The sequence below is a fragment of the Achroia grisella genome, unplaced genomic scaffold (assembly GCF_030625045.1).
Source record: "Achroia grisella isolate CSIRO2021 unplaced genomic scaffold, CSIRO_AGI_Agris_v1 utg770, whole genome shotgun sequence".
NCBI lineage: Eukaryota > Metazoa > Arthropoda > Insecta > Lepidoptera > Pyralidae > Achroia > Achroia grisella.
The window spans coordinates 2,531,522-2,556,502 of record NW_026713016.1 but is presented as its reverse complement, the minus strand read 5'-3'; the positions used below and the strand labels follow the sequence as shown (position 1 = coordinate 2,556,502).

At 33.7% G+C, this 24,981-nt stretch overlaps 3 protein-coding genes across 4 annotated transcripts in view; 2 read left to right on the top strand and 1 right to left on the bottom strand.

Moving 5' to 3' along the window:
* LOC131850435 (uncharacterized) overlaps positions 1–10,384 on the top strand; it is a 165,479-nt gene extending 155,095 nt beyond the window's left edge. Inside the window, exons 8-15 of the mRNA XM_059200649.1 lie at positions 717–885; positions 1,388–1,551; positions 2,574–2,741; positions 3,567–3,769; positions 4,664–4,829; positions 6,544–6,677; positions 7,151–7,268; positions 7,351–10,384. Coding sequence (XP_059056632.1) covers positions 717–885; positions 1,388–1,551; positions 2,574–2,741; positions 3,567–3,769; positions 4,664–4,829; positions 6,544–6,677; positions 7,151–7,268; positions 7,351–8,982 — 2,754 coding nt within the window. The 3' untranslated portion in view covers positions 8,983–10,384. The remainder of the gene's footprint in view (positions 1–716; positions 886–1,387; positions 1,552–2,573; positions 2,742–3,566; positions 3,770–4,663; positions 4,830–6,543; positions 6,678–7,150; positions 7,269–7,350) is intronic.
* A 1,543-nt stretch (positions 10,385–11,927) lies between these two features.
* Positions 11,928–19,295, top strand: LOC131850444 (uncharacterized). Of its 2 annotated transcripts, none has more exons than XM_059200661.1 (7): positions 11,928–12,166; positions 12,448–12,652; positions 13,556–13,629; positions 13,838–13,921; positions 14,763–14,873; positions 15,495–15,620; positions 15,816–19,295. In XM_059200661.1, exons 1-7 carry the CDS (start codon positions 11,996–11,998, stop codon positions 17,487–17,489), a joined length of 2,445 nt encoding a protein of 814 aa, XP_059056644.1. In that variant the 5' UTR covers positions 11,928–11,995; the 3' UTR covers positions 17,490–19,295. The 2 variants fall into 2 exon arrangements, with proteins under 2 accessions (XP_059056644.1, XP_059056643.1); XM_059200660.1 differs by having other exon boundaries at positions 14,763–14,879.
* Positions 17,930–24,840, bottom strand: LOC131850442 (contactin). Its single transcript, XM_059200659.1, has 3 exons — positions 21,234–24,840; positions 20,970–21,155; positions 17,930–19,582 (listed from the first exon to the last, which is right to left on the bottom strand). Exons 1-3 carry the CDS (start codon positions 24,678–24,680, stop codon positions 19,271–19,273), a joined length of 3,945 nt encoding a protein of 1,314 aa, XP_059056642.1. The 5' UTR covers positions 24,681–24,840; the 3' UTR covers positions 17,930–19,270.
* Positions 24,841–24,981: the final 141 nt, after the last annotated feature.

Here is a 24,981-nt window from a genome sequence, read left to right as displayed (position 1 = left end):
TTAAGAATCAATCACTACACTCGTAATCTAAGTCGAGCTAATTTATTTATTAAAATCTCAATCCCAATCTCGCTACATTATTTTTCGTGTTAGTTAATGTAAAATTTTACTTATTTTAAAACTTTAACCACATTTTTGTATTTATAATTTAAACATCAGAATTAGGCATTACCTAAAACACAGGTTTCATTATATTATTCTAATCAAAGATAAGAGAATATTCCATTATTCTAACGTTCTAATTTACTCTTATTTAATTACTCAACCGGTTGGTTGTGTATCAATATTTGAATTCTAATGAATTAGTACTATTTGATATTCACACATTTCAACTTAAATATGTGAAGTTACAATAATTATTAAAAGAGCAACACGCAAGTTTCTTGCTCGTTCTTCATGTGATGAGACTGGAATGCTGTCTGGAATCAACGGTCAGAAAAAAATAAATTGACTAAGTTAGTATGACTTTACAAAAGTGTTTATAATAAGCTTTTTGAATAAATAGTTATCTATTCTATTAATTTGAATTTAAAGTAAAAATAAAAAAGGTAAAGTAAAAATAAAAAAGGTAAGGTAAAGTAAACTTTACCTTTATTATCACACTTGCTGACTTTATTTTATTCAGTATTCAAAGAAGATTAAAGATTGAAAGAAATTCCAAGAAGTCTCTCAAAATAACCATAACATACACCTAATGTTCTAATTTTTGTCATTAGCACGACCCTGAAGTGTGTACCCCGTTCGGTGAAGACGGTAATTATATAATGTTCGCGCGCGCCACCAGCGGCGACCGAAAGAACAACAATAAGTTTTCACCGTGCTCGCTCAGAGCAATCGACCCGGTACTGAACAATAAGGCCAGATCATCCAAAGGTTGCTTTACAGGTTAGTAGGAAACTATCAGTTTTACATATTATGATAAGATTTCATTCTTCAAAGATTTTGCATATGCAGTTAATGAAAAGCTGTTAATTTGAAAGTAAAAATAATCACTTCAATTGGTACTTACATCTAATATAATTACAATCGTAAGTACAGAACATAATATCGTAATAGTATGGACTAATGTCATTAATCAGAAAGTGTATCTGATCGACTATTTGATACCTTTTCGCGATTAAACGGAATGGATCTTAATTAAATTTGATATAAAATTGGGCATTACGATGACGAACTATCTTTTATTTCAAAAATAATCTAGAGAAGGTGGAATAGAGGGTGAAACTTTGTACGGCTACCGTTAACAGCAAGTATTATTAAGTAACGGTGGTCCGCCTGCTAAGTTTTCAGTGTTGCATTGACTAGTAGACTTGTCTGAGAGATGGCCGAGGTTTAACTGATTAAGCATTTATAACTGGATTAACTTGAGGCGTTTCTTTTTCTACAGAACCACAGCCAGCAATCTGCGGTAACGGTGTGGTAGAAGAAGGCGAGGAGTGTGATTGCGGTTGGGCGTCCGAATGCACGGATGTATGTTGCCGCCCGCAGGCCGCCCGCCCGCACTATAAGCCCTGCACGCTCACAGAGCACAGCGTTTGCAGCCCCAGCCAGGTATGTAATCGTAGTTTAATCTATTTTTCATAAGATACCATCATACCTATACTCTTTGTAGTTGTAGAGGTTTGTTTTATATGTTGATAGAAAGTAATCAAGTATACAAATGTATCATATAGTATATATATGATACATTTGTATTTTGTCGTCGTCGTCGATCTCTTATTGTATTAATTTACTGGTAAAGGCTATAACAGAATAGCAGAGAGAGTAGACTCATTGCCCCCTCTGAGTTATAGACCGTTTTGTCTCCTTCATTACTTTTAAATTTTATTATTGTATGGGCAACAATTGTATCAGTTATTGTTTGAGACAAATAAAGATTGTGGAATTAAATCCTTTTATTTATTGAATAAAAAAATCTAAAATAAAAGTAGAGTATATATCTTCTTATAACATTAATTATTTGATAGTGAAAGTCAAACAAAATGGGTCAACCGTTTTAAAGATTACCAAGAACAGAAAGACAATAATTATTCAATATATTTTTTATATAAATATCGTATATAATTTCATATGCATTTAGTGAAAAGCTGTTAATTTGAATTACAAACAGACACTTCAATTTCAGTATAGCCGTTGTTAGCAGCATGTTTTATAGATTATATTCCAGTTTAGAGATAGGATGGGGAAATTACGGAATACAAGGATCAGAGATTATACCGTTTGCTATACAGTGAAATCTTTGCAGAGATTAACCTTTCTTAATAATGAATACTAAGTAATTTATGACAAATATTACGTTTTTATTTATTATATTTAAATTTCTTGACTCTTGACTTGAAAGACCCAATGTTGTAAGAGGTAGGAAAAATAGACGCCGGTAGAGAGTTCCACTCCTTAGCTGCTCCCATAAGGAAAGATGATACAAAACGGTTCGTTCATGCAGCAGGGATGTCAACAGTGTATGGGTGCGCGCACTCTACATCTTGTTGTACGTTGACGATAAGTATTTTTACAGTTACATAAATAATATACGGCAGATCTATTAATAAAATATGATGACTTGGACTCCACAGGGCCCGTGCTGTACGGCGTCATGTACACTCAAGTTTGGCGACAAATGCCGTTCGGACAATGGCTGTCGGGACGCGGCTCACTGCGATGGCAAACGTGCCGCCTGCCCCGCCAGCAGGCACAAGCCCAACCGCACGCGCTGTGACAAGGAGCTCGTCTGTTATATGGGAGTACGTATACCAAATTGTAGAATTAATCACACGATATACTAGTGGAAATTATGCGTACTAGTTGTCGCCCAGTGTTCGAAATTCAACCATAATAAAATTATAAGTTTCAACATTTTAATGTGTATTTTTTTTAAATTCATTGTTTGTAAGAATCTAATAGTACTCAATGCTCCGTACATACCTCGAAAGCATATAGTTTTCCGATCGGTCCCTAAACACACTCAAACTTGAATGAAAAATTCAGTTGCCTGAAGGTTCGAACTCCTAGTGGTGCCATTAGATCTAGACTAAAATCTTAACTGTCAAGAGTTGATCTTCAGCCGCTTCATAAGTTCCTCCGCGTGTTTGGAGTGCATCCTGCAGTCGCCCCCATTTTTGGAAGCTGTGGTGCCTACACTTGTAATATTTCTTTCAACACTCTGCACCCTATCATTTGTTTATGTCTGCACACAAATTAGATTAAAGTTCAATGTAAAATAGTCCACATTACGACACCGCGTTGTACACTCAACACGGAGTGTTATGTGAACTGTTTCGTTACTAATAAGCCACGTAGCACACTATCAAATAAATTTACTAATGTAATCAATTATTACATCTGTAATAATTAACTACATTAGTAAGTAGATAGTGATCTATCGACTACTATACTACTGGAAATAAATAAATAAAATAGCGATACCTCATTACATCATATATAACGCTACAGTGGTAAGGTGATAACCACTGCGCTACACTCTAAAGGCCAGCTACGGCCAACAGAATCATAACAATTCGATAAATAATCGTATAAAAATATATATTTTAATATACAATATAATTTAGGAATGCACTGGATCTATATGCCTCGCGTACGGTCTGGAGTCGTGCCAGTGCGCGCCAAGGAAAGACGACGCACGGTCAGCGTGCGAGTTGTGCTGCCGCAAACCTGGAGGTCCCTGCCTTTCCTCTTTCCAATGGAATACGCCGCCATACGATGTGCCAGATATGTATGCCAAGCCTGGCACGCCGTGTAATGATTATAATGGGTAAGATGCATTTATTGACCTATATATGAAATATATTTTCTTTTTTATTTCATTAGGAAAAAATTTTTTTATAAACAATAATAATAACCCACGACAATTCACATCCATCTAGTTCTAAACTAAGCAGATCTTGTACTATGAAGTCTATATAAATTAAAGATTTTTTTTGTAAATACATAATTAATATATGATGTAGGTATATAGAGAACATCCAACCAAACAATGTTAATCATAAATAGTAGGTAATGTTTGTATTGTGAGAAAATTGAGCCCGAGACCATCGGAAGTAAAGTGGTGTGCTAAACCGCTACAACCGAAATCGTCAAGTTTCAAATATTTTTCTTATAAACGAGTAACAAATTTTTTTTTCAAATAATTTATTAACGATGAATAGAGTTATCACAACCGAAATTCTACTATAGTAATTCTTAATGTAAAAATTTTTCACGCGAGCCTCAAAATTGGAAATAATGTCTGAATATTCAAATTCGTATTATAAACTTGCCGTTACGGCTGTTATCCCGGAATTATCCCATAGTTAAAGGCATTATCGTTTATCGACTTCATGGTGAACGAAACACAAACGAAATTCTACTATAAGATTTCTTAATGTAAAAATGTTTCCTCAACGAGCCTCTAAATTGGAAATAATTTCTGAATATCCAAATTCATATTATAAACTTACCGTTACGGCTGTTATCCCGGAATTATCCCATAGTTAGAGGCATTATCGTTTATCGACTTCATGGTGAACGAAACACTTCACGTACTCACATATTTCTGCGTATTGTTTAATCCAGCGTAGCAGGAGACGTTCAAATTCGTAATGAACATCCAGGTCTTTATTGTTGACTGTACATTAAAAATAATTTAATTTATTTCAAAATGTTCTAGTTACTGCGACGTATTCCAACGATGCCGCGAAGTAGACCCATCAGGTCCGCTGGCGACACTCCGCAAGCTGCTGCTTTCGGATGAGAGTATCGCCGGCTTCAAGCGCTGGATGCTGCGCCACTGGTATGCTGTGCTGCTGATACTGCTCGCTGTCATTGTTCTATTGGTAAGTTTCAGAAGTAATAATATAGCTTCACGATGGATATTCGAATTGTTATCTGAAATAATTAGCTGGAAAGATAAAGTAAAAAATGAAGAAGTACTGCGTAGGGTGTAAGGAAAGACGTATTGGATACTATTGAAGATAATGGAGGGGAAATATTGGGACACTTGGGGCCCTATTTATGGGATGTATGGGGAAGACCAAGACACGGTTATACCAAAGAAATTAAAAGACAAAATTGAAATATACAGATCGTGGAAAGTTGCAAGGGCGCCACCGACAAGAGCGTGACTCTTAAATTATAAATGAATGAATGACTGTTATCTCGTATGGGGTTGTCAGAGTCATTATCGATGTATTAGTAAACGCAAGGCTGGATCAAAAATACCGAGCATATTTACCATATATTTGTTTCTACGGCCTACTTCTATTAAATTATTTATAGGTAATATATTCTACAGCCTACCACTGTTTCTCGGATTAGTATCGTGATTGTGGTCTTTCCACGAAGAGTCAGTCAATAATATAAATCGACATAACGTTTTTGCTCATGACTTGAAGCATCAAGTCCAGCACACTTTGTTCAACTACTAGTAGTTAAACAAAGTGTGCTGGACTACCGATGATCTTGGTTTCTATTATCCTTAGAATGTAACCCTTTATTATTACAAAACAGATTCCGAACTTAATTCAACGTTCTTGAGTTTATGTGTTTTAGTAGGTAGACAATTATTTGAACCATATTTTGCAATAAGTTCATATAACCCAAAATATAAAAATAAATCCGAATGTGATGTTTCTATACCTACATGCATTAATTTATTGGATTTATGTTATATAATGGTACATATTATATTTCTTTTTTCTGTAGCGATGCTGTATAGTTCTTGACAGATCAATTGAAATTGACACTAAAAGTTAGTGTTACGTAATAATTTTCAGTGTTACAAGGTAATCATGAATAAATAGGCTAAGTAGTAGGCTATTGTAGTGCTAGAAATTATATACACTTTTTTATGAAAGCTGTGTTAAAAGCTCCTCCCTTATTTACTGAACAGACCAAAGAAGGTATAGTCTGTTCAGTATAAGATTAAGTAATAATGTTTGAGTGTGTTATGTATGCTATTACATGATATTTTTTATCAGTAAGGATGCTATATATGCTATTTCATTATTTTTTTAGCCATCATTACGAATGACGAAGAAGACAGATCACACTTATGAAGATGTTATTCACATAATATTATTATTTTCATTATAATTTGTGATATGTTATGTAGATAATATTATGTATATCTGGCCAGAGAGTAACATATTTAATTTAAAGTTACAAGAGAGCATTGATAGCTATGGCACAGGTGTAATACTTAGTTTAGGTTATCTGGGTTCTCCACATTGAGTTACGAGTATTCAACTTTCTATCATTTTATTACTCAGTGTTAGATACACTAGGTAGAAAGTGTATAACTACTGTACTATTAGTATAGTACAGTTACTACTATTAGTACTACTAATGATAGAAAGGTAAATTATATATTTTGTTTTACTTACATATGTTCTAATTTATATTGTATGTACAAATAAATAACTTTATTATTAATATTTACGACGAATCGTCCCACTTAGAAAGGATTCTCTGAATTATCCAATCATAGAAGTACATGAATTTACGTATATTAAACTTACAGTCGAATATATATAGCATTTATTGTTCCAGTTTGCAAGCACCCGTTTCCTGGGCCGACATGGTAAAAAATTGAAGTCTGTGACCATTATCCACTCGTCCACAACAGAAACCGTCCGTCTCCCCGATACCAATGACCAAGGTCTGATCGTGCATACGGCTGTCAGGTAAGACCAAATATTTAATTATCATCACTGTGGTAAGTAGGTCTTGTTAAGTGATAGAGAAAAAAGTGTTGAACCGAACGACCATATATATGTATATAATAAGCTTATACAGGTACGGTATCAGTATAAGCTTATTATTACTACTTCTGTACTTATTGCTATACCTGTATGAAGCTTATTATTTGCTGATTTTATGTTTTTAATTAATAAATTTGGATAAACATCAGGTTAAATGACAATATATCTAATTATATTGATATTTGTTCGAGCAAATATGTAATTTATAAAAAACATGGCACTGTTTGTGAGAACTGATGCTTGAAGGTACTGAAGGTTAAAATTAAATTATAATAGCTATGATCAATATGCAAAATAAAATTAACACCAATACTGATACTCCTTAATGCAGTGGCATTCTAGAATTTATTATGGCTATCTATCTATCTTACTTGGAACAATACGCTTTGTTACAGATCTAAACTTCCTCTTAAGAAAAAAGTCGCCTTGCGGACAAGAGCATATCGCAATAAGAAGGAACTTAAGAAACAAGGAGACAAGGCATCGCCATCTCACATTATTAATAAGAAGAGGGTAAGAAAATATTTTAATTTATACTTTCTTCTACTCAATCATTTTCTAAATCCATTAATTATTTATTATGTTTTATTTTTAGAAACCAAGTGCACAGCCAAAACTAGAGGAAAATCATAAAGTCGCAAAAGAAAATACAGCAATCGTTACGAATGCGGAAGGAAAATCTCCTAAACATATAATTTTATCGAAACATAAAGGCAAGGTTAAGAAACGCAAAACGAAAATGAAGAAAGAAACAATTGACTATAGTTCTATGCAGAAACATCCCTCGTCACCCACTAAAGATACTGAGGCTTTAACAAAAGTACAAAAATGGCTTTTGAGTTCGCCGCAACCCACAGTTATACCTAAATCCAAATCAATACCATTAGGCCTTACAGAAAGATCACACGCAAATAGACAAGTTCAAAAAGGGACACGAAAAACTAGACCATCCAAGAGTGCGAGTAATCTCCTTTCTGGAGAAAAAGCCCGACTACAAGTAGTGTTTAAACCTCCATTTAGATTTAGTGTCAAAATATGCAAAAGCGACAAAACAAAGATTGTTCTTGATAAATCATCAAAACCCGACGTAGACAGAAAACGCCATGAAGCTATACAACAGCAAACTTGTTCTGCTGATGTACCGAAGTCAAATCCATCCAACAATAAAACAAGTGTACCGAAGCATTCAAATTCTACGAGAATTGTAGAAAACATTACGAGTGGTCCTAAAATTGAGAAAGCCCAAAGCAAAGAAAAAGTAGATCATGGGTATGCCAATTTGTTACCTAGAAGTGCCAGTGATTGTAAATTAATGAAAAAAGTATCCGATACGAAGATTCGTAATGGGCACAAAAAGAGCAACTCAGTGGGACAAAAGAATGAAACCACAGAAAGTCGTCAGAATCTCATATCTCATGAGGACTTCGACAACGCTCACGTGTACGAGAATATACTTTTATCTCAAGATGCGTTTGTCCCAAAGAGTTGTAGCATGCCACGGCGGCAGACCAGCGTCGGTATATCGAGACAGAGTAGTTACGGTCACCTGCCTCGTGCTCAAATCCGCCCACATAGACATAGTACAAACAATTTGAGCCGGTCTAGGAATAACAGCAATAGTGAACTCGAGCATTTCTATAGCGTTATAGAATCGTTGCGAGGAAATAATAAAAATGACGCAAACAAATGTAACACTAATTCAAGTAATTCTTCGGGCAGTAGTCGTCATGAAGGAGCTCTAAAAGGCGGTTCTATCTCTCGTCCAATGAACCAAGGAAGCAGAACGCGACAGAACAGTCTAGTCGATAAACCATCACGTTCTAGTCCTGTCGAAGCCAGTAACAAATTAAAAAGACAGTTAAGCGAAAAAGAACTGGATAAATCGCTTGTTGATGGTGCGGTAAGGGGCTTCCAGTTAGTTGTGGGGAAAGATAAGTTAAAACGACAACTTAGTGACAATGAGTTGTGTAAATCTCGTGTACATATGGCGATGCCAATGTCGGCGGGCGCTGAGCCGCGTCAACCTTTCTGTTGGAATAAACGCGCCAGTTTAGACTGTGAAGCGTCGCTGCCGGTTGCCCCGCGCGCCAGTAACCAGCGAGCCAGCAAGAAACGAACAACGTACACGTTCGGCGAACTCAAGAACACCGTCCCCAACGCTTCGGACTCACCGCCAGGCGACGAACTCATCTCTCCAGAAGAGTTCTTAAATATTATCGATAATTGAAACATTCCAATTAAATGATAACTTTGTAAAGTTATTTATATGAACAATGATTATGTGTATATTAGATATCCGCAAGATGTAACATGTCGGCTCGTGTAAATATTGTAATTTGCTTTTAATATTAGAATGTATCCAGCCACTGAAACAGGCCATTGCTCAGTCTTTAAAAGTACATACCTAATAATAGTTATAAGATGTAAGTAATAAATCTCAAGTCTTATGAATTATATGTAATTATTTAATACTTTAGTTCGACTTTATTATGGTGATGTACAGTTTAGTTACAATAATAGCATATTTTACGGAACTGTCTCGATATCGCACAATCATATCCTGATATCTATTTTTCCGACGGAATATACATTAAGAAAATATTTAACGATAAAACACGTGGTCGTAGGTTTATAGTCGTGTAATGGTGAGATGGGGGTGACAGAGGCGCAGAGAGGGGCTGGCAATGGTCTGGTTTCACTGAACGATCTCTATAAATGAATCTCTATTTTTTCTACATGCTATGTATTGTACAAATTTACTCATACCTGTGTAAAGTGTTCATATAAGATTATGTTATACTTTACCCCATCGATATGTATACTGAAGTATATGAACGCTTGGAAAATCAATAGAAAGGATATCTCAATACCGCTCAGTAAGCACCCAGCAAGCTAAATTTCAAATCAGGATCAAATTCAAATCGCCGTAAGTAAATAACACATGCATATTGGAGTATTATATATATTACCAGTATATATTCTTCAAATTTACATATCGATGGTTTCTATAATTTCTATAAATACGTATTATTTTTTATTTTTAAGTTTAACATTTTTTTAGATGGTTGTCAATTAAAAAGTCAATCGGTCAACTTATCGAACAAAAGTACATCATATTAAGAAAAAATCTACTAATATGGTTAATTATGTATAGTTGAATATAATGATTTCAACATAAATAAAAAATAAAGCATAAAAGTAAAAATATTTTTACTAGCTTCATGGCCATCTTGAATAAATTCGCAACTTCTTTAATCTAATCTGTGATCCGTACGGTACGGTGAGGTACGTTTTTTAACGTTACGATGATGTACCTAATTAAAAAAATAGTATTTAAATGTGGAATATGCATATTTTGCACAGACTTACTCTTGTTCTTATTATAAATAGGTGTATATCTGGTAATTAATTTAATTACGTTTTCTGTTACTGAAATTGATTATTATATTAACATTTTTATCTATCTGACATCTTATATTTCAACTATACAAAAATTAATATAAATAAAAACTTTAACGTTGTCTTATCAATAAATATTTTTCTATCATTTTATTGGATTTAACACTAACATACAATAAAAAATATTTAAGTAAAATTAACTCCATAACGCTGTACGTATGTTAATTAAATGAAATGATAATTTTACTAAATAATTTGTGTTCTGCAATATCTGGGATAGAGTTTTTTTATTCAATTTATTAGTGTGACAATATAGTAGTGCATATAGTAATAATTACCAATAAACTAAATAATTGTTAATACGCTGTCTAGGTGTTAGGTACAAAAAGAATTTATATTTTGTTCCCGCCTAAAAATGTCTTTGTGATACCTACCGTTTTATTTAGAAAAAATAAGTGTACTATGGTTTTATTAACATTAATTCGAAAGGTGTATATTTCATTTCAAGTTAATTTAATACATCTGTCTATCAATATTTCTGTCTCAGATATTAAAAGGAATGTGTTCCAGTATTTTATGACTCGTGCGAATGTATCGCAAAAGCTTTCCGGCTGTGGCACAGCGTTTATGAGCTTTGTCGTAGGGAGGTAAGGGTAAAAACATAAAAAGCTATTGTATAGAAACTCATTTCTAAAACAATACTAAAAGTATTGGAGGTGTTACAAATTTGTATTTTATGAGGAATATCTACCTACTGCTTGCAAGATTAAACGCATTTATCTGTAAATAAAAGTTGTGGGTAGCTATAATCTCACTTCGAAGTTTTATTTGTACGTAGAGCTATTAAAATTCTTCCTTGTACTTTGTACTATATTGACTTGAATACGTGTTATTTATGTATTTCAAAATAAATGTGATTAGATTCTATCTATTGAACTATAAAATGGTTTTGTAGTTTATAAAATATTAATTGATTAATTATATTAGATTTTACAGGATGTCTGAAAGAAACTCTTCAACACTTGAAATATTAATTTTAAAAGATTAAACTTTTCAATACTAACTATAGACTCCGACTATGATCTTACTGTATTAGTTCAAAGTGCCTTATGAACAAATCACTGCATTCCTAGTTACATTCCAAAACTGATATTAAATTTGTAATTTTAAGTATGTAAAATTCGTTAACTGTATGTGTGTCTGTCTTATAATTTTTAATAATTTATTCCTTTATGACTAAATTATTCTGGCGAATATGATCTGATGAATATCGTACGTATACCTACAGTAGTAGCAGAAACACCATTCCTCTGTACTTAATTAGTCTGTGATAGAATATGTTTTTACAGTAAAAAATATCTGTTATTCTCTATTCTTATACCTTAGTTTAATTATTCTATTTTTCTGTTACTCTAATAAGATGAATACAAATTTGTAATAAATTCATTTTCTAACAATTTACTATGTTTTTTCTGAATTTTTTAATAATTAAAACATTCCAAAACACAACTCATTTTATTTTTCAGTAGTAAGTGACGTCCTATTGTGATAAATATATTACAAACATGTATAATTATTAATACAAAGATTATTATTAAATATTAAAAATATTAACTAACTTAACTAAGAGATAAAAAATAATGCAACAATTTTTCCACTTTTTATATCTATATCAAGTCTGCGGATAGAACTTATTTAATTTTTAAAAAGATTTCTGCAAATTATTTCAGCATTCATTTGTTTAGTTGGACTGTCACTCACAGTTGTAAACCTGTCATGCTTCATTTGCATAGACGAGTTCATGAATTACATGTGTATGTTTAAGATATATATTTCCTGGAATGGCCCCAATACGATATAGTCTGCATTATGAGGATTATTCTGAACATTTAATGTCGAGATTTGGAAAACTTTTGCAAATGCAGTCGATGGTGGATATGACACTTATGTGTAGCTCACACACTCTACGTGTTCACAAAGCAGTTCTCGCTGCAAGTAGTGCTTATTTCCAGGTAAATATATTCCAGATATATACTTAATTAAATTAATTTTATAATTACATAAGAAGTTGAGGTATAAAATGTTAACTTAATTACTGGTTGCCACAGCATGCGTAAATGTTTACAGAAGTTTACTAACGATTTTTCATATATTTTTTTATAGTTAATTTTTATTATAAATAAATAATAATTATAAATATGTGTATTTAAAATGACAATGCCGCTAACAAAGCTATTTAGAATCACAAACTTTAATTTCTATATCTATATACCATTTATACCATTTTCACCAGGAAGTACTGCAAAAACAAAGTGGAGAGCCACTAATAATATTAAAAATGCGGTTTAGTGTATTGAAGTGTTTGGTCGAATTTATGTATTGCGGCAAAACACAGTGCTTGGAGGAGAATTTAGACGAGTTAGTCTCTGCGGCGCAGTTTCTAAAAATCAAAGGTCTCTCTAAAGTGACCAAGGAAGGTCTTGGTATATCAAATACTGGTTAGTATTGTCTATTTAATTTATTGTTGTGTAAATTAATTAGAAGAGAGGCGATACGTTTCAGAGTGTGTGAGAGGGAGAGAAAGAAAATGTAATTTTTAATTAATGATAATGGAATGCTGTAGTGGTATGCTTTATTTCACCGGAAATTAACCACGATGGTTTCCAATGTGGAGATTGACCTGAGATATTGCTAAGTGTACTATTTTTTTTTTATTGAAGGGTATTTGGGTTTGGGTTTGAAAGGGTTCGGTGTTAGCACTGTGACCTGTATAGATCTATTGTGCGCGCCCTTTCAAAGTTCGCTACCTAGACCGATAATTGAGCGATGGAATGATAAATTTTATCTCCTCTGGATAGAATGCATACTTTCCAAAGAAGATATTTCGTTTATGCATGAGCTGCCTACAACCACATAGGACGTGTAGTGACTTCTCTCTTTAGCTTGGCAAAATCTAAACATTGTTGTTAAATGTACAAAGTGGTCTTAAAGTTCCCCCCTGAAAGAATTTGGTTTGAAAATGAAATAAATGTACCTTCCTGAGTACAGTACCCAGGAATCCTCAAAGATGCCATGATGACGTAGACTCGTAATTCAGTATACATACTGCGGAACTAATGTAACGTCTCAAATAACACCGGGAAAGTGTCGTAGGTAATTTCTGGTGAATCTACCACGATGGACTAACTGACCTAACTTTATTTTCATCCTTTCATCCTTTATTGGTGATACGGTAGCGTATATTATCCGATGCGCTAATTCACGTTAATGCAACAACGTTATATTGATTATACTATTAAGTATGTTTAGTAGAATGAGGTGAGCAGTATGACTGATTTTAGAATGAATCTAACTAACAATTACAAATAATATAATGACTCTTTCGTATCATTCCATTTTAGATGAACTACCAATTTTCACTCCGCCAGTAGTGATAAACAGACCTCCACAGTCATTTATCGATTTACATACACAGGTATTGTATTTTCACGGTACTTTAGGTATCTTGTAATACCTATAGGCAGAGACAGCATAGCACTATGTAATATTTTATTGTCTGTGACAATACTAAAATTAAATTCTTTCATATACAATAATTATTCAGTTATTGCTAATAATTGATTAATAAAATTTACTGTATATAATAAGTATGTACCTACTTAGTGAATTGATTTTTTTGTAAGGACTCCGACCCGAAACCCCCACAGCCTCTACCCCCGACGACATGTACAAACCAACCCGTAGACTCAATGGGATGTCCTAACAAGGTAATTAAAAAAATTACTTATGTAATGTTGGAATTGCTATATGAAATTGGTAAAAATGTCTGTATTCTGTACTGGAACTATGAAAGCAGAAGCTTTCATAGTTCCTCCAATCGAAAAGAATTTCGATTTAGTCAATAAAATTTCAAAAACGTTTTAATCAAATTAAATTATTAATACGGATTTAATTAAAATAGTAAAATCGTGAAAAATACCATCTGCATGTTTCAAAATTTCACATAATACGTATGTAGATTTATTTGGGTACTTTCGTCATTTGTTTTGTAGTCAATAGATGGCGTCTCCGAATGTACATTAACTCGAAGTCGCGGGCGCCATTATTCTACTATAAAATATTGGTTAAGCTATTATTAGAAATCAAGCCATAAAACTCTAAAAAATTTCGTAATTTTTATAGATCAGGATAAATCTATTTTCAGAAATCTAATACTTTATCACCCATACTTCTATACTGATACCTCAGCTAATATTGTTAATACGAGTGTCTATATTTTCTCGACTAAACGCTTTAATTAAATTTAACACGATTAATTTATTTAACATAGGCTAATTCAAGAATAAATTTTTCGATACATTGTAATAATATTTAATTTTAGTTTCTAATATAACAGTTGTTTGATTGTTTATGCTTAATTTAATTATCTTAGTAAATAATTATTTTGAATAACAATTTGGTTGATGGTAATTTGACATCATATTTTATGTACCTATAATAACAAAATAAAATTATTTAATTACTTTCATCCCATGAAATGTAGATGAAATCGCGGTTAACTAGTTTACTGTAAGTCTGAAAATTCGATAACGGTGGTCATATTCGTAGGATATGGTGGTGCGTATTCCATTCGATATCGAAAATGGTAACAATGCGTCATCCGGTGCAGACTATCCTGAGGGACCGAGAGCCAGCAAACCGAGGCGTGGCCGCCCTAGCGTAAGGGTCAGTTTACGAAATCTAAGTAAAATACATTATGATTATTATAAAACAATAAATTTGCTTTCATCTTCATAAAAGTGAAGCTTGTAAAGTAATAGGCGTAATAGCTAATGTACCTACAATTATTAATAAAAAATATAGAAATGCTTTTCAACCACACTATTGTAAGAGTTTCTCAATTCGACTACTAGGAATCCATACGTTAAAAGAAATTTTAAATAGATTACCTTTGAATAGTATCTTTTTTATTCTACCACTCTTGAATGCAGATTTTACCAAAAAAGGAGTAACATGACCGTCGTTTTTTTAATAAATGTTGTATAACTTTATATTAATAATATTTTGTATTAATAAAAGCGCTATTTTATAAGAGTGAATTATTAAACATAAACGTTTAACAAAATAAAGCATTCAGATTAGACCAGTCCTTACAAGTAGTACCTACCCATTCACGAGTAACAGAAAAAGATTGACAAAGAGGAAAAACGGTATTATTGTAACAATATAACTATGTAAACAAAAGACACAAAAGATCATAGAAAACGTATTCATAGACAATTTCATTAATTAATTGACAATTCGTCATAGAATTGTTCTGTTATCTTGATTATATTTTAGCAACGATCAGGCTGGGATAACTCTGGAGTATTGGGACGGGCCGCAGAACGCGCACTTCTCCGTCGGGAGCAGGATTCACGGAAAGCCATACATCATCTTAAACATTTACAAAACAGGCACATGCAGGTGAATTTACCATATATCTCATTTCATACCTTATTCTTTAAAGCGTACAAAAATCCAAGTGGCAAAACCTATAATATCACTTACTCTATTTGTATAAACAGTCTACATATCTGAACCATATTTATTCCAGACTAAATATCTCCCTGTACCTGCATTGTGCCAATCAGTAAGTAAAACACAATCATATCATTTCAGGATTTTATGGATAGAGTATCGTTATCTCAGGCAGTCAGCAGCATTTGTGGCCCTGAAACGTCCACATCGAACAACTACATGAATCTTGAAAACGATCTTATATACATGGACCAAGCGGTTTCCTCTAATGTTCTCGATCCTTCTATTGGCTATAATAAAGACCCTATAGGAACCGATACAATAACTTCAAGTTACTCGACTACTCCAACATGTAGCTCTACAAATGATACTACTAATAATGGCATTAGCAGTGCTATGTCACAATATGTTAACGCCCTCAAAAATGCGGGACTACCAACAGATCTACCAATATTGTTCGAATCTGGAGACGGATCGTACATCAATGTTAATGAACAAGTGCTTCTAGATATGGTTCAAAGTAGTGAGATACAATATGAAGTAATAGAACAGCCAAACATAATAGAAAAAGTTGTAGATCCGAGTGAAATCAAGAGCATTGATGATCTCTCTAAATCAATAGAAAGAGGTGAAATGCTTCTGAACTCAAAATGTTATCCCTCGACACCTATAATAACTAAAGAAACTGAACAATTTAGTCATGAAGACGCTATTAATAGTTTAAATGCTATATTACCTGACAATTTGGAGTCATTCACTGAACAACAAAGCTATGTAGTTATGGATCCTCGTCTTCAAGACAATAATAGCTCAATAGAAACAGTGAATACTAATGATTTTTCATGTATTGATGGTGACATGCAGTTCTTCACCAAATCTATGAGTGACGATATAAAAAAATATTATGAAGATGAACAGCTAAATAGCACGACAGATGCTGAGCAACTGTGTCCCACAAGCACAAGCTTAGATACCAACTTTAGCATTTCCTTATTAGATTCAAAAACCAATCATTTGAATGAACAATATAATCCTGATTTAAGAAGAAATGATGATTGTTATGACTTTGCTTTGCAGCTGCCACAATCTACTGATTTTAAAGATGATGCATTAGACTGCCTAATGTCTACGCCGAAGGAAACAGATGTTGACGGTACAACTTTTGACAGTAATAATCAACAGGAATGTGCTATAAATTCACAGGAAAGAGATGAAATTATAAAAGATTTAATGAATATAGAAGATACCCTGGCGCAAAATAATGGCCTTAATGATATAAATAAAATCAATATCGATTCTAACATTAAAGATTACAATTGCAGGTCCTTGAATACTACTATGGAATTTGAATCTGACAATTTAACTGCAACGAAGAGAAAAACGGATGTAGACATTAATGCTAGTGGTATAGATTGGCATAATATTGATATTGACAATAAGAGCTATGAAAATCAAATAGAAAATATTAATAAAAATCATGAAACCATTAAAAATATTGAGAATATTTCCCCAGTAGTTGAAAATACTGTAATCGACTTGACCAAGTCTATCAACGACAATTCGGATCAATGGAGCGGTATAGAAAATAAATCAAATAATATAATGGGAAAGGAAATTGAGCAACCAGATACGGTTGAAACCATTAGTTCAACTTTGGAAGATGATATCCCATTCGCAGTGGGATTACTGCCATTGAAACAAACGCAGCCTGTAGAAGGCAATAGTTTACTAAAGAGGAAAAATTCCGTCAATACAGAGTTATTTGACAAATTAGATGCAAAATGTTTAAAGCGGAAGGTTAAATATAAAAATTAATAAGTAAGATCGATTACATTTATTTCCGTTTATTTTGTCATAAATTTATATAATAGTCATAAGTTTGTTCCTTATAATAAATTAGATTCTATAATTGTATTTATTATTTCTACTGGTCGCCCAATGGTCGAAATTCGACCATAATTAGGAACTTAAATTATGAATAGTTTGAACATAATTAAGATTCTATCGTCAAAAATTATAGACAAAGAATATTAAAGACATACAGTCAAATACATGGTAGTATGTTTTTTTTATTTTACTAACTAATGTATATTTTATGCGTTTCTTAAAACAATAGTTTTCTGCACTGAATGTGTGCGAAATTAGGAATAAAAACTCCTCCATACGCCCAATTTTCGTAAAAAAGGGTATAAAGTATTTTTCACGCACCAATATATATATATATATATATATCATTATAAATAAAACAATATAAATCAGCTGTCATTCGAGTGATACATTTTATTGAAAACAGTTGCTTACGTACAAAATTTCAACATCCATAAGGCAATTTATTTAGTTTGTTTACAACAACAATGTCTCTAATGAAATTTATTGCTTTTGTACTATGTATATACACACTGGTTGATATAGCTTACATACTATTCAGATCAAGAAAATGGCTCGGATTGATGGTACTATACAATAAACAATAACCTGAGATTCATTTTATTTTAAAGTAATATCTAAAACATTTGTGATATTGATAATCCTAATAAATATAAGGACTATATCGGGCGTTATGTGAAAAGCCCATACACTAAAAACTATTCTATATTAATTCTGTGCCTCTAGTGAGAAGTGAATTACTTCAAAATTGCTAATTATCGAGCCAATTTTTTTAAAAAATATAGTACTTTTACTATTCGGAAACACAAATAATTGCCGTTAATATTTTTCCACTCTTTCGAAATAATTTGTTAAAATAAGAAATGTATAACTCATTATGTGAAAGTGGTTCCATTGAAGAGAAACCATTTATTGCGAATTGAAATTGTGACTTATATCTTTCATTATTAGAAAATAATAAAAAATGTAATAATACAATAAAAACAACCTTGCAGTGTGTTTAAGAAATTTGTCACATTTGGCACTTTTTAATTTTCTAAAATACTGACCTATTTCGAATTACGACTTTTTTTTCGCAAATATTTTGTTAATTTTTAGTCTTTTACATAGTTGCTTTTTATTTGTGTTTTTAAAGATATAGTTACGTTTCTTAGACCTTTCGAAAAAGATAATTTTTATTATTTAAAGTAGCCTAAAAAAGAAAGACATTATAAAGCAATTTCTCACTAGAATCATAGAATATATCAAAATGCTTATTCGTATTCTTAAATTACTTATTGTCAATAAAGACATAATAATAATATAATTACAATATAAAAAATATAAAATTTATAAATATAAGTAGAATACTCTTAACTATAAATTGTAAATAAAAAATAAAGCTGCTCGTGCAATCCATCAAAAGCAATATATAACTATTATTATAAACATTGTTTCAACATTTGTATTCTTGACACCTAAATAAATTGTGATAAATATAGGTAATATTTATTAAATAGCTAGTATTGTTATTGATGAAATTAAAAAGAATAGACAATAAATATAATAGAAAATTAACAAGATAAATAATGGCCGGATTGTATCACAACCTAAAATAATCATAAGATATATAAAAAAGTGGAATGTAAATTTTGTAAAGTGCTTAGTAATCTTGAAACAATAATATCTGACGACAGTAAAAATCACTAATCTAATGCTTATAGCAAACATCACGTGAAAATGCAATCATAAGAATATACAATCACTGACACAAACACGAGTATTCCTACTGCTATTCCCTTACGTCTGTCTGCAGAGCCCTTAACATAAAAACCATAGGCGTCACTGTGGTAATCTCCCATTTGGAATCTGATAGCGGGCGAAGACATTCTTCCATCACCTCCATTTGAGTAGGCCAGGACGCGAAGATTGTAAGTCTTGCCTGGAGTCAGGTTAGTGACATAGGCCTCCAATTTGTGTTCCACTGCCACATGCGTGTCATTTGCAGTACTCATGTCCTGGTCAATTTCCCATACTCTCACCTGAAAACATATTATGTTGATATTACAACGCTGAAAAAATAAGCAAATCTAGTAATATTTGCTATCTTTAATATGTAATCTATAAAAAGATTTAAGGAGCTCGCCAATACACAAGTAGCAGGAGTACAATGCAGTATTATCCATAAATAAATCGTAATAATACTGGACAACGCCGAACAAACAACGTTCAATAATCTCATGATGGTGTTGGAGGCATGGACCACAGCTACAATAGAAGGAAAAATAGCTCCAAGGATCGTAAGTGTCGATGCTATGAGGGTTGGTGACCCGACATGACCGCACCGACATGACATGACACGACCGCAGTCCTGGATGGGTTGCCAAAGCCTCGGAACACCATCAATTGAAAAAACCTACACTACCACACATATACTTAATATATTTTTGTGGAAAAGGTGAAAGAAAGTAGAAAAAGAAAATGCAAAAGGGCATGGACTCTATGGAAAGCTAGAGCGTAATATAAAAAAACGGTACGGGCGTTTTCTATATTTATGATCATATGAGGACTTAAAAAGCAGATATTTAAGTATTAGAGTTCCGGCTTAGGTTGCTTAGTTATTTAGGCTATTTTTTTTATTCTACATCAACCACATGCTACGAGTATATAATGGAGAATATACCCAATATACGGTTTCAATGAGTCTGGTAGGATGAAGAACCAAGAAAACTGTCTGGCAATTTAGGAAACTCAGTTTAATACTTCTCTCAATAATATATATAAAGTTCAGCTTTATTAAAATGACGTAAGTTTATTTATAAAATAGTATAGTTAGGTTAGGGGGGTACGGCGGGGGGTTGGAACAACACTGTGTCTGGCAATGAGCAGCGCAAGTTATAATAATGCTACGAACAATGAAAATATGGAGTTTCTTAAAATAACGAATTTGATATAAAATTTTTTACACCTTTGTTACCTGTTACCTGCCAAAGGAACCACGATCCAGGTTTCATGTTTGGGAATCTTTCTTACCTGTGTTGGGGACACACATACAAGAACTTTCACGTTTACTAATAAGACGTATGAGATCAAAAACACCAATTAGATAAAATATTCTAATTTATTCTTTATTTCTTGCTGTAACGCTGGCTGGGCACCAGTGGAGGACAATAAAATGAGTATGAAGTCAGATGAATTAGCTCATTACGACGAATTCACCAGGAATTTATCATTATAGTTTCCAGGGGTACCCGCGTGGAGGTTAACTTGACGTGGTACCTTCCTAGAAATAAAGTTATTAATATCCCCTTCCCCCCCAATTTCCTATGTTAATGGACAAGGTTTTTAATTTTGTAAATAAGTATTCATTCCTTACAAAGGGTTTTCAAAGGAATCAAACCATTGCTAAAATTATTAAAATAATATTACCTTATAACCAATTAATGGTTCTTCTTCGGTAGTGGGTTGCACATATCGCCATACAACGCGCACTGTACTTGGATTCACGGCCCAAACGTTCACAGACGCTGGGGGCTTTTGTGGAGCCTTCCGGAACGTTCGCTCGAGGTAACGCTCACTCTCAGGTCCTTCGCCCGCAGAATTGAATGCCATTACCTAAAAATAACATTTTATTTATTAATTGGATAAGCACAGTTAAATTCAAATTAATAATTTCAATTCGATTGTATTTACCTTCACAAAGTAATAAGTATCAGGTTGTAATCCGACTATAAGAGCCCAGTTACGCGTTGTTCTAGACAAATAATAGATACATTCTTCTTCTTTGTTGGCTTGTTTCCAGTATTTCAATCGGTGACCTATTAATTTGCCACGTAGCCTATCGCGTGACTGATCAATAGGATTCCAAGTTACATTCAAAGCCGTGGAGTTGTAAGACAAAGCGTAAACTTGTTGCGGTGCAACTTGCGGCATGTCTTCGGCAGAATATATCATTACGACATCACTTTCAGGTCCAGTACCCATGTCATTAATTGCTTGAACCTTAACTTCATATGGTGTAAAGAAATATGTCAACGAAATATGAACGACATGCATTCCAACATTACCATATTCTTTGAGCAGTAGAGATTGAAATTCCACTTCTGCACCTTTACGACGCCAGAATATTTTGTAATGAATGCCAGGACCATTTTGGAATTTCAATGGTAAGGGTGTCCACGTTATTGTAAGATCACCAATCTTGCCACCACCACCTCCGACATTGGATGGAGCTTGATAAGGTTTATCAGCCAACGTTGAGAACTGTGGACTTGGTGCTGATGGCTGACCTTCTCCTAAAGCATTTACAGCTTGAACCCTAAATTCATATACGGACCATGGTAAGAGAGCTGCAGATACGGTTGCACGTTTTCGACCATTATTTCTGTCTATTTCATTAACGTTCGGAACATTGTCGCTAATTACAACCCACGTGGAATTCCACTGAGTGCGACCTGTGACGACATAACTCATGATTGGCCGCCCGTTTGAATTACTGTCTGTCCATTCAAATGACACTGAGGACCTCTGAATGTTTAATATTTGCAAACCTCCTGGAGGTCCTGGCGGTCCTTCTACACGTATCTGTGTGCGGGACGAAATTCGACCTATTGCTGACTTCACTATACATTCGTATTCACCAACGTCTGATAAGCTTACATTATAAATTGTAAGTTCGCCGCCATCCATTTGAATTCGTTTATCTGCATAGTAATCTGATGGATCCCTGATACGAATTCCATTATGATTCCACAAAAATGCGGTGTCTAATATAGGATCAATGTCGGCACTACAATGCAAAAATATTACTTGATTAACTTGACTTGTTATTCGCGGCGGAAGTCGATCTATGAACCTTGGTGTTCGCAATACTATTAGTCGGCCGCGACTTTCATCTGTGCCATATTGATTTTTTGCAACACAAGTATAAACACCCTCATCATCTCTAGAAAGCTGGCGTATAATCAAATTACCAGTTTCAGTTATAAATCTTTTACCACCTGCTCCTATCACTATGTTGTCCTTTTTCCAAATAAATTTCGCTTTAGGTGCAGCTTCAGGATTGCATCTAAGAGTGACATTGCCACCTTCAGAGCCATAAGTTTCTGACTCAAGCGGTTTTTTTTTAAAAGAGGGCTTCAAGGATAGAACTCGAAGTTGTCCTGTCGAATATCTGGCTCTTAATTGATTTTTTGCTTCACATTGATACATACCTGGATCTCTCTGAGGATCCAAATACTTGATTATTAGTACATTGTCTTGAATCACATAACGATCTCTATCTTCACTTTCTAGAGTATTCATAGAGAGCTTCTTTCCATTCTTCCACCATGTATAGTTAACATCAGGGATGCCAAAAGCTTCACAATTCCAATGCAATTCACCCATATTGTCAACATGTTTATCAGACAGAGGGATAGTAAAATTAGGTTCAGCTTGAACTTTTAAAATGACAGAATTTTGTATGCGAGCCCTGTCATTTTTCACATCACAAATATATTCACCTTCATCCTCTACACCAACATTAGGAATTGTTATAACACGGTCAAAATTGCTGAAACTTGCTTTCCTTGGCATTGGACCATTCTTTCTTGTCCAGTTATAAGATGGCACAGGGTACCCAAAAGACACACACTCCAACCGAACTTCTTGACCGACGGTGGGTGCTTCTGGGAAAACTTTAGGGAAGTTATTTGGAAATTTCAGATGCTGGTAGTCCGAATGTGGATAAACAAAAAGATTAAAAAATGGACCATTTCGACCATTATCAGAAACCTTGCTCATTACATTACAACTGTAATTGCCTCTATCGATTGTTTCTAAGGCAGAGAAATAAAGGCCACCATCATAAGACACAAAGACTCTTTTATCTTCCTCAACAAGATTAGGGAAGTAATCACGAGCCCACAAAAAGTTTACTGAAGGATAATAGGAAGGAGGATCGCAAAACATTACTTTACCCCAGTATTGATTTCCATTTTCAACTGGTCTTTTTTGGTTAAATTCTCTAATAAAACCAAAGGATAAACGAACAGACTCTGAACGTATTGTACCATACTTATTTGTAGCAGTGCAGTGATATTTAGAATTATCTGTGTCTGCATTTAAATTATATATCATCAAAGTACCTCCACTAAGTATAAATCTAGTATCATTCAAAGGATCTATTTCTGTATAGACAGGGCTGTCTACTTGATAATCTTCTCTGTACCATTTGTATTCAGGTGCTGGATATCCACCAGCAATGCAGACTAATTGAACATGATGATTTCTCATAGGGTCACATATAGTGTCCACTGGTTCTGTTATAAAATATGGACCCCTTGGTATCCTCTCTGGATCAAATGTTTCCAAACCATAAGTAAACGACCTCTCCTCTTCAAGCAGATACCGCAACCTTTCAGTTTGTCCTTCACATATAAAATGAGTATATTGAATGCCATCCACAGCTAATAAGCCCCAACGGTGTGCTTCTTCAGAAAAATGATATACTAAATAATCCCGAGGAATCAAATTGTAGCTTGTATAAAGAGATTCACGATCTTCAAAGAAAGCATTCTCTAAACCAGTCAACTGTGACCCATCGCCATCATTAGCCCAGTACCCTGGAGATTGCTGGTGCCCCGCTATATACCAGTCTCCACGTTGAGGATCTATCCTTGTCAACACAGTAAGTATGAAACCATGTTCTTCTGGGCTATTCACAGCAGCCAAGTCAGCTTCGTAAGCTTGGCATATCTTTCGTGCTTCATTTCGAGGGCGACTTGGTGATTTGGTAAATCGGTAGCACGACTCTCTATAACGGAACCAATGTGGTGGACATCTGTACCTCTCTTCATAATCCAGGCCGGCGTAATAACCGGCACTATCCTGAGGATCAACCTCGTTGATGTCATCGCCGTAAAAGTCGTGGTTATATCCGTCCGACGATTGATAGAACGAGCTCTGTGACTGACCATAATCGTTTGCATTGATTGGAAAACTGCCATAGGGCACCTGAACATTTGGTCTATAAGATGTTCCGTTCTGATTAAGAACTTCCGGCTTCTGTTGCTGCTGATAATTAGTGGTATATGTATTTTGTTCCAATGTTTGAGTCCTCACTAAACTGGTAAAGGCGAACAATATTAAATACTTCATTTTGAATAACAAATAGTTTTCTAAATTATATTTAAACTGTAAAGTACAAAGAGTTGAGATATTTGTTCAACATATTGTGAATAGAATTAATTTATAAAATCTGTTCAGATTTAAAAACAAAAATACCAAGCCTCGCCCCAACACCAACACCGTAAACCAAATACAGTGTTGCCAGAGCACCAATTTGCTTTACCTCCAAACTTTGTTCAAAATGCAGGATAAAAAAAATTAAAAAAGTTTGTTTTACCAATCTTTATAGAACGTGACCATTTTCCAACTTACTACTGTCCTAGTATTAATG

Bases quoted from the DNA above. Each gene is read 5' to 3' on its own strand.
- LOC131850442 (XM_059200659.1), bottom strand. From the start codon at position 24,680: ATGAAGTATTTAATATTGTTCGCCTTTACCAGTTTAGTGAGGACTCAA. The intron at 21,156-21,233 runs GTAAATACAATC...TGTTATTTTTAG, and splicing joins ATACTTATTACTTTGTGAAG to GTAATGGCATTCAATTCTGC. The intron at 19,583-20,969 runs GTAATATTATTT...ATATGTTTTCAG, and splicing joins AACCATTAATTGGTTATAAG to GTGAGAGTATGGGAAATTGA.
- LOC131850444 (XM_059200660.1), top strand. From the start codon at position 11,996: ATGGCCCCAATACGATATAGTCTGCATTATGAGGATTATTCTGAACAT. The intron at 12,167-12,447 runs GTAAATATATTC...CATTTTCACCAG, and splicing joins CAAGTAGTGCTTATTTCCAG to GAAGTACTGCAAAAACAAAG. The intron at 15,621-15,815 runs GTGAATTTACCA...ATATCATTTCAG, and splicing joins TACAAAACAGGCACATGCAG to GATTTTATGGATAGAGTATC.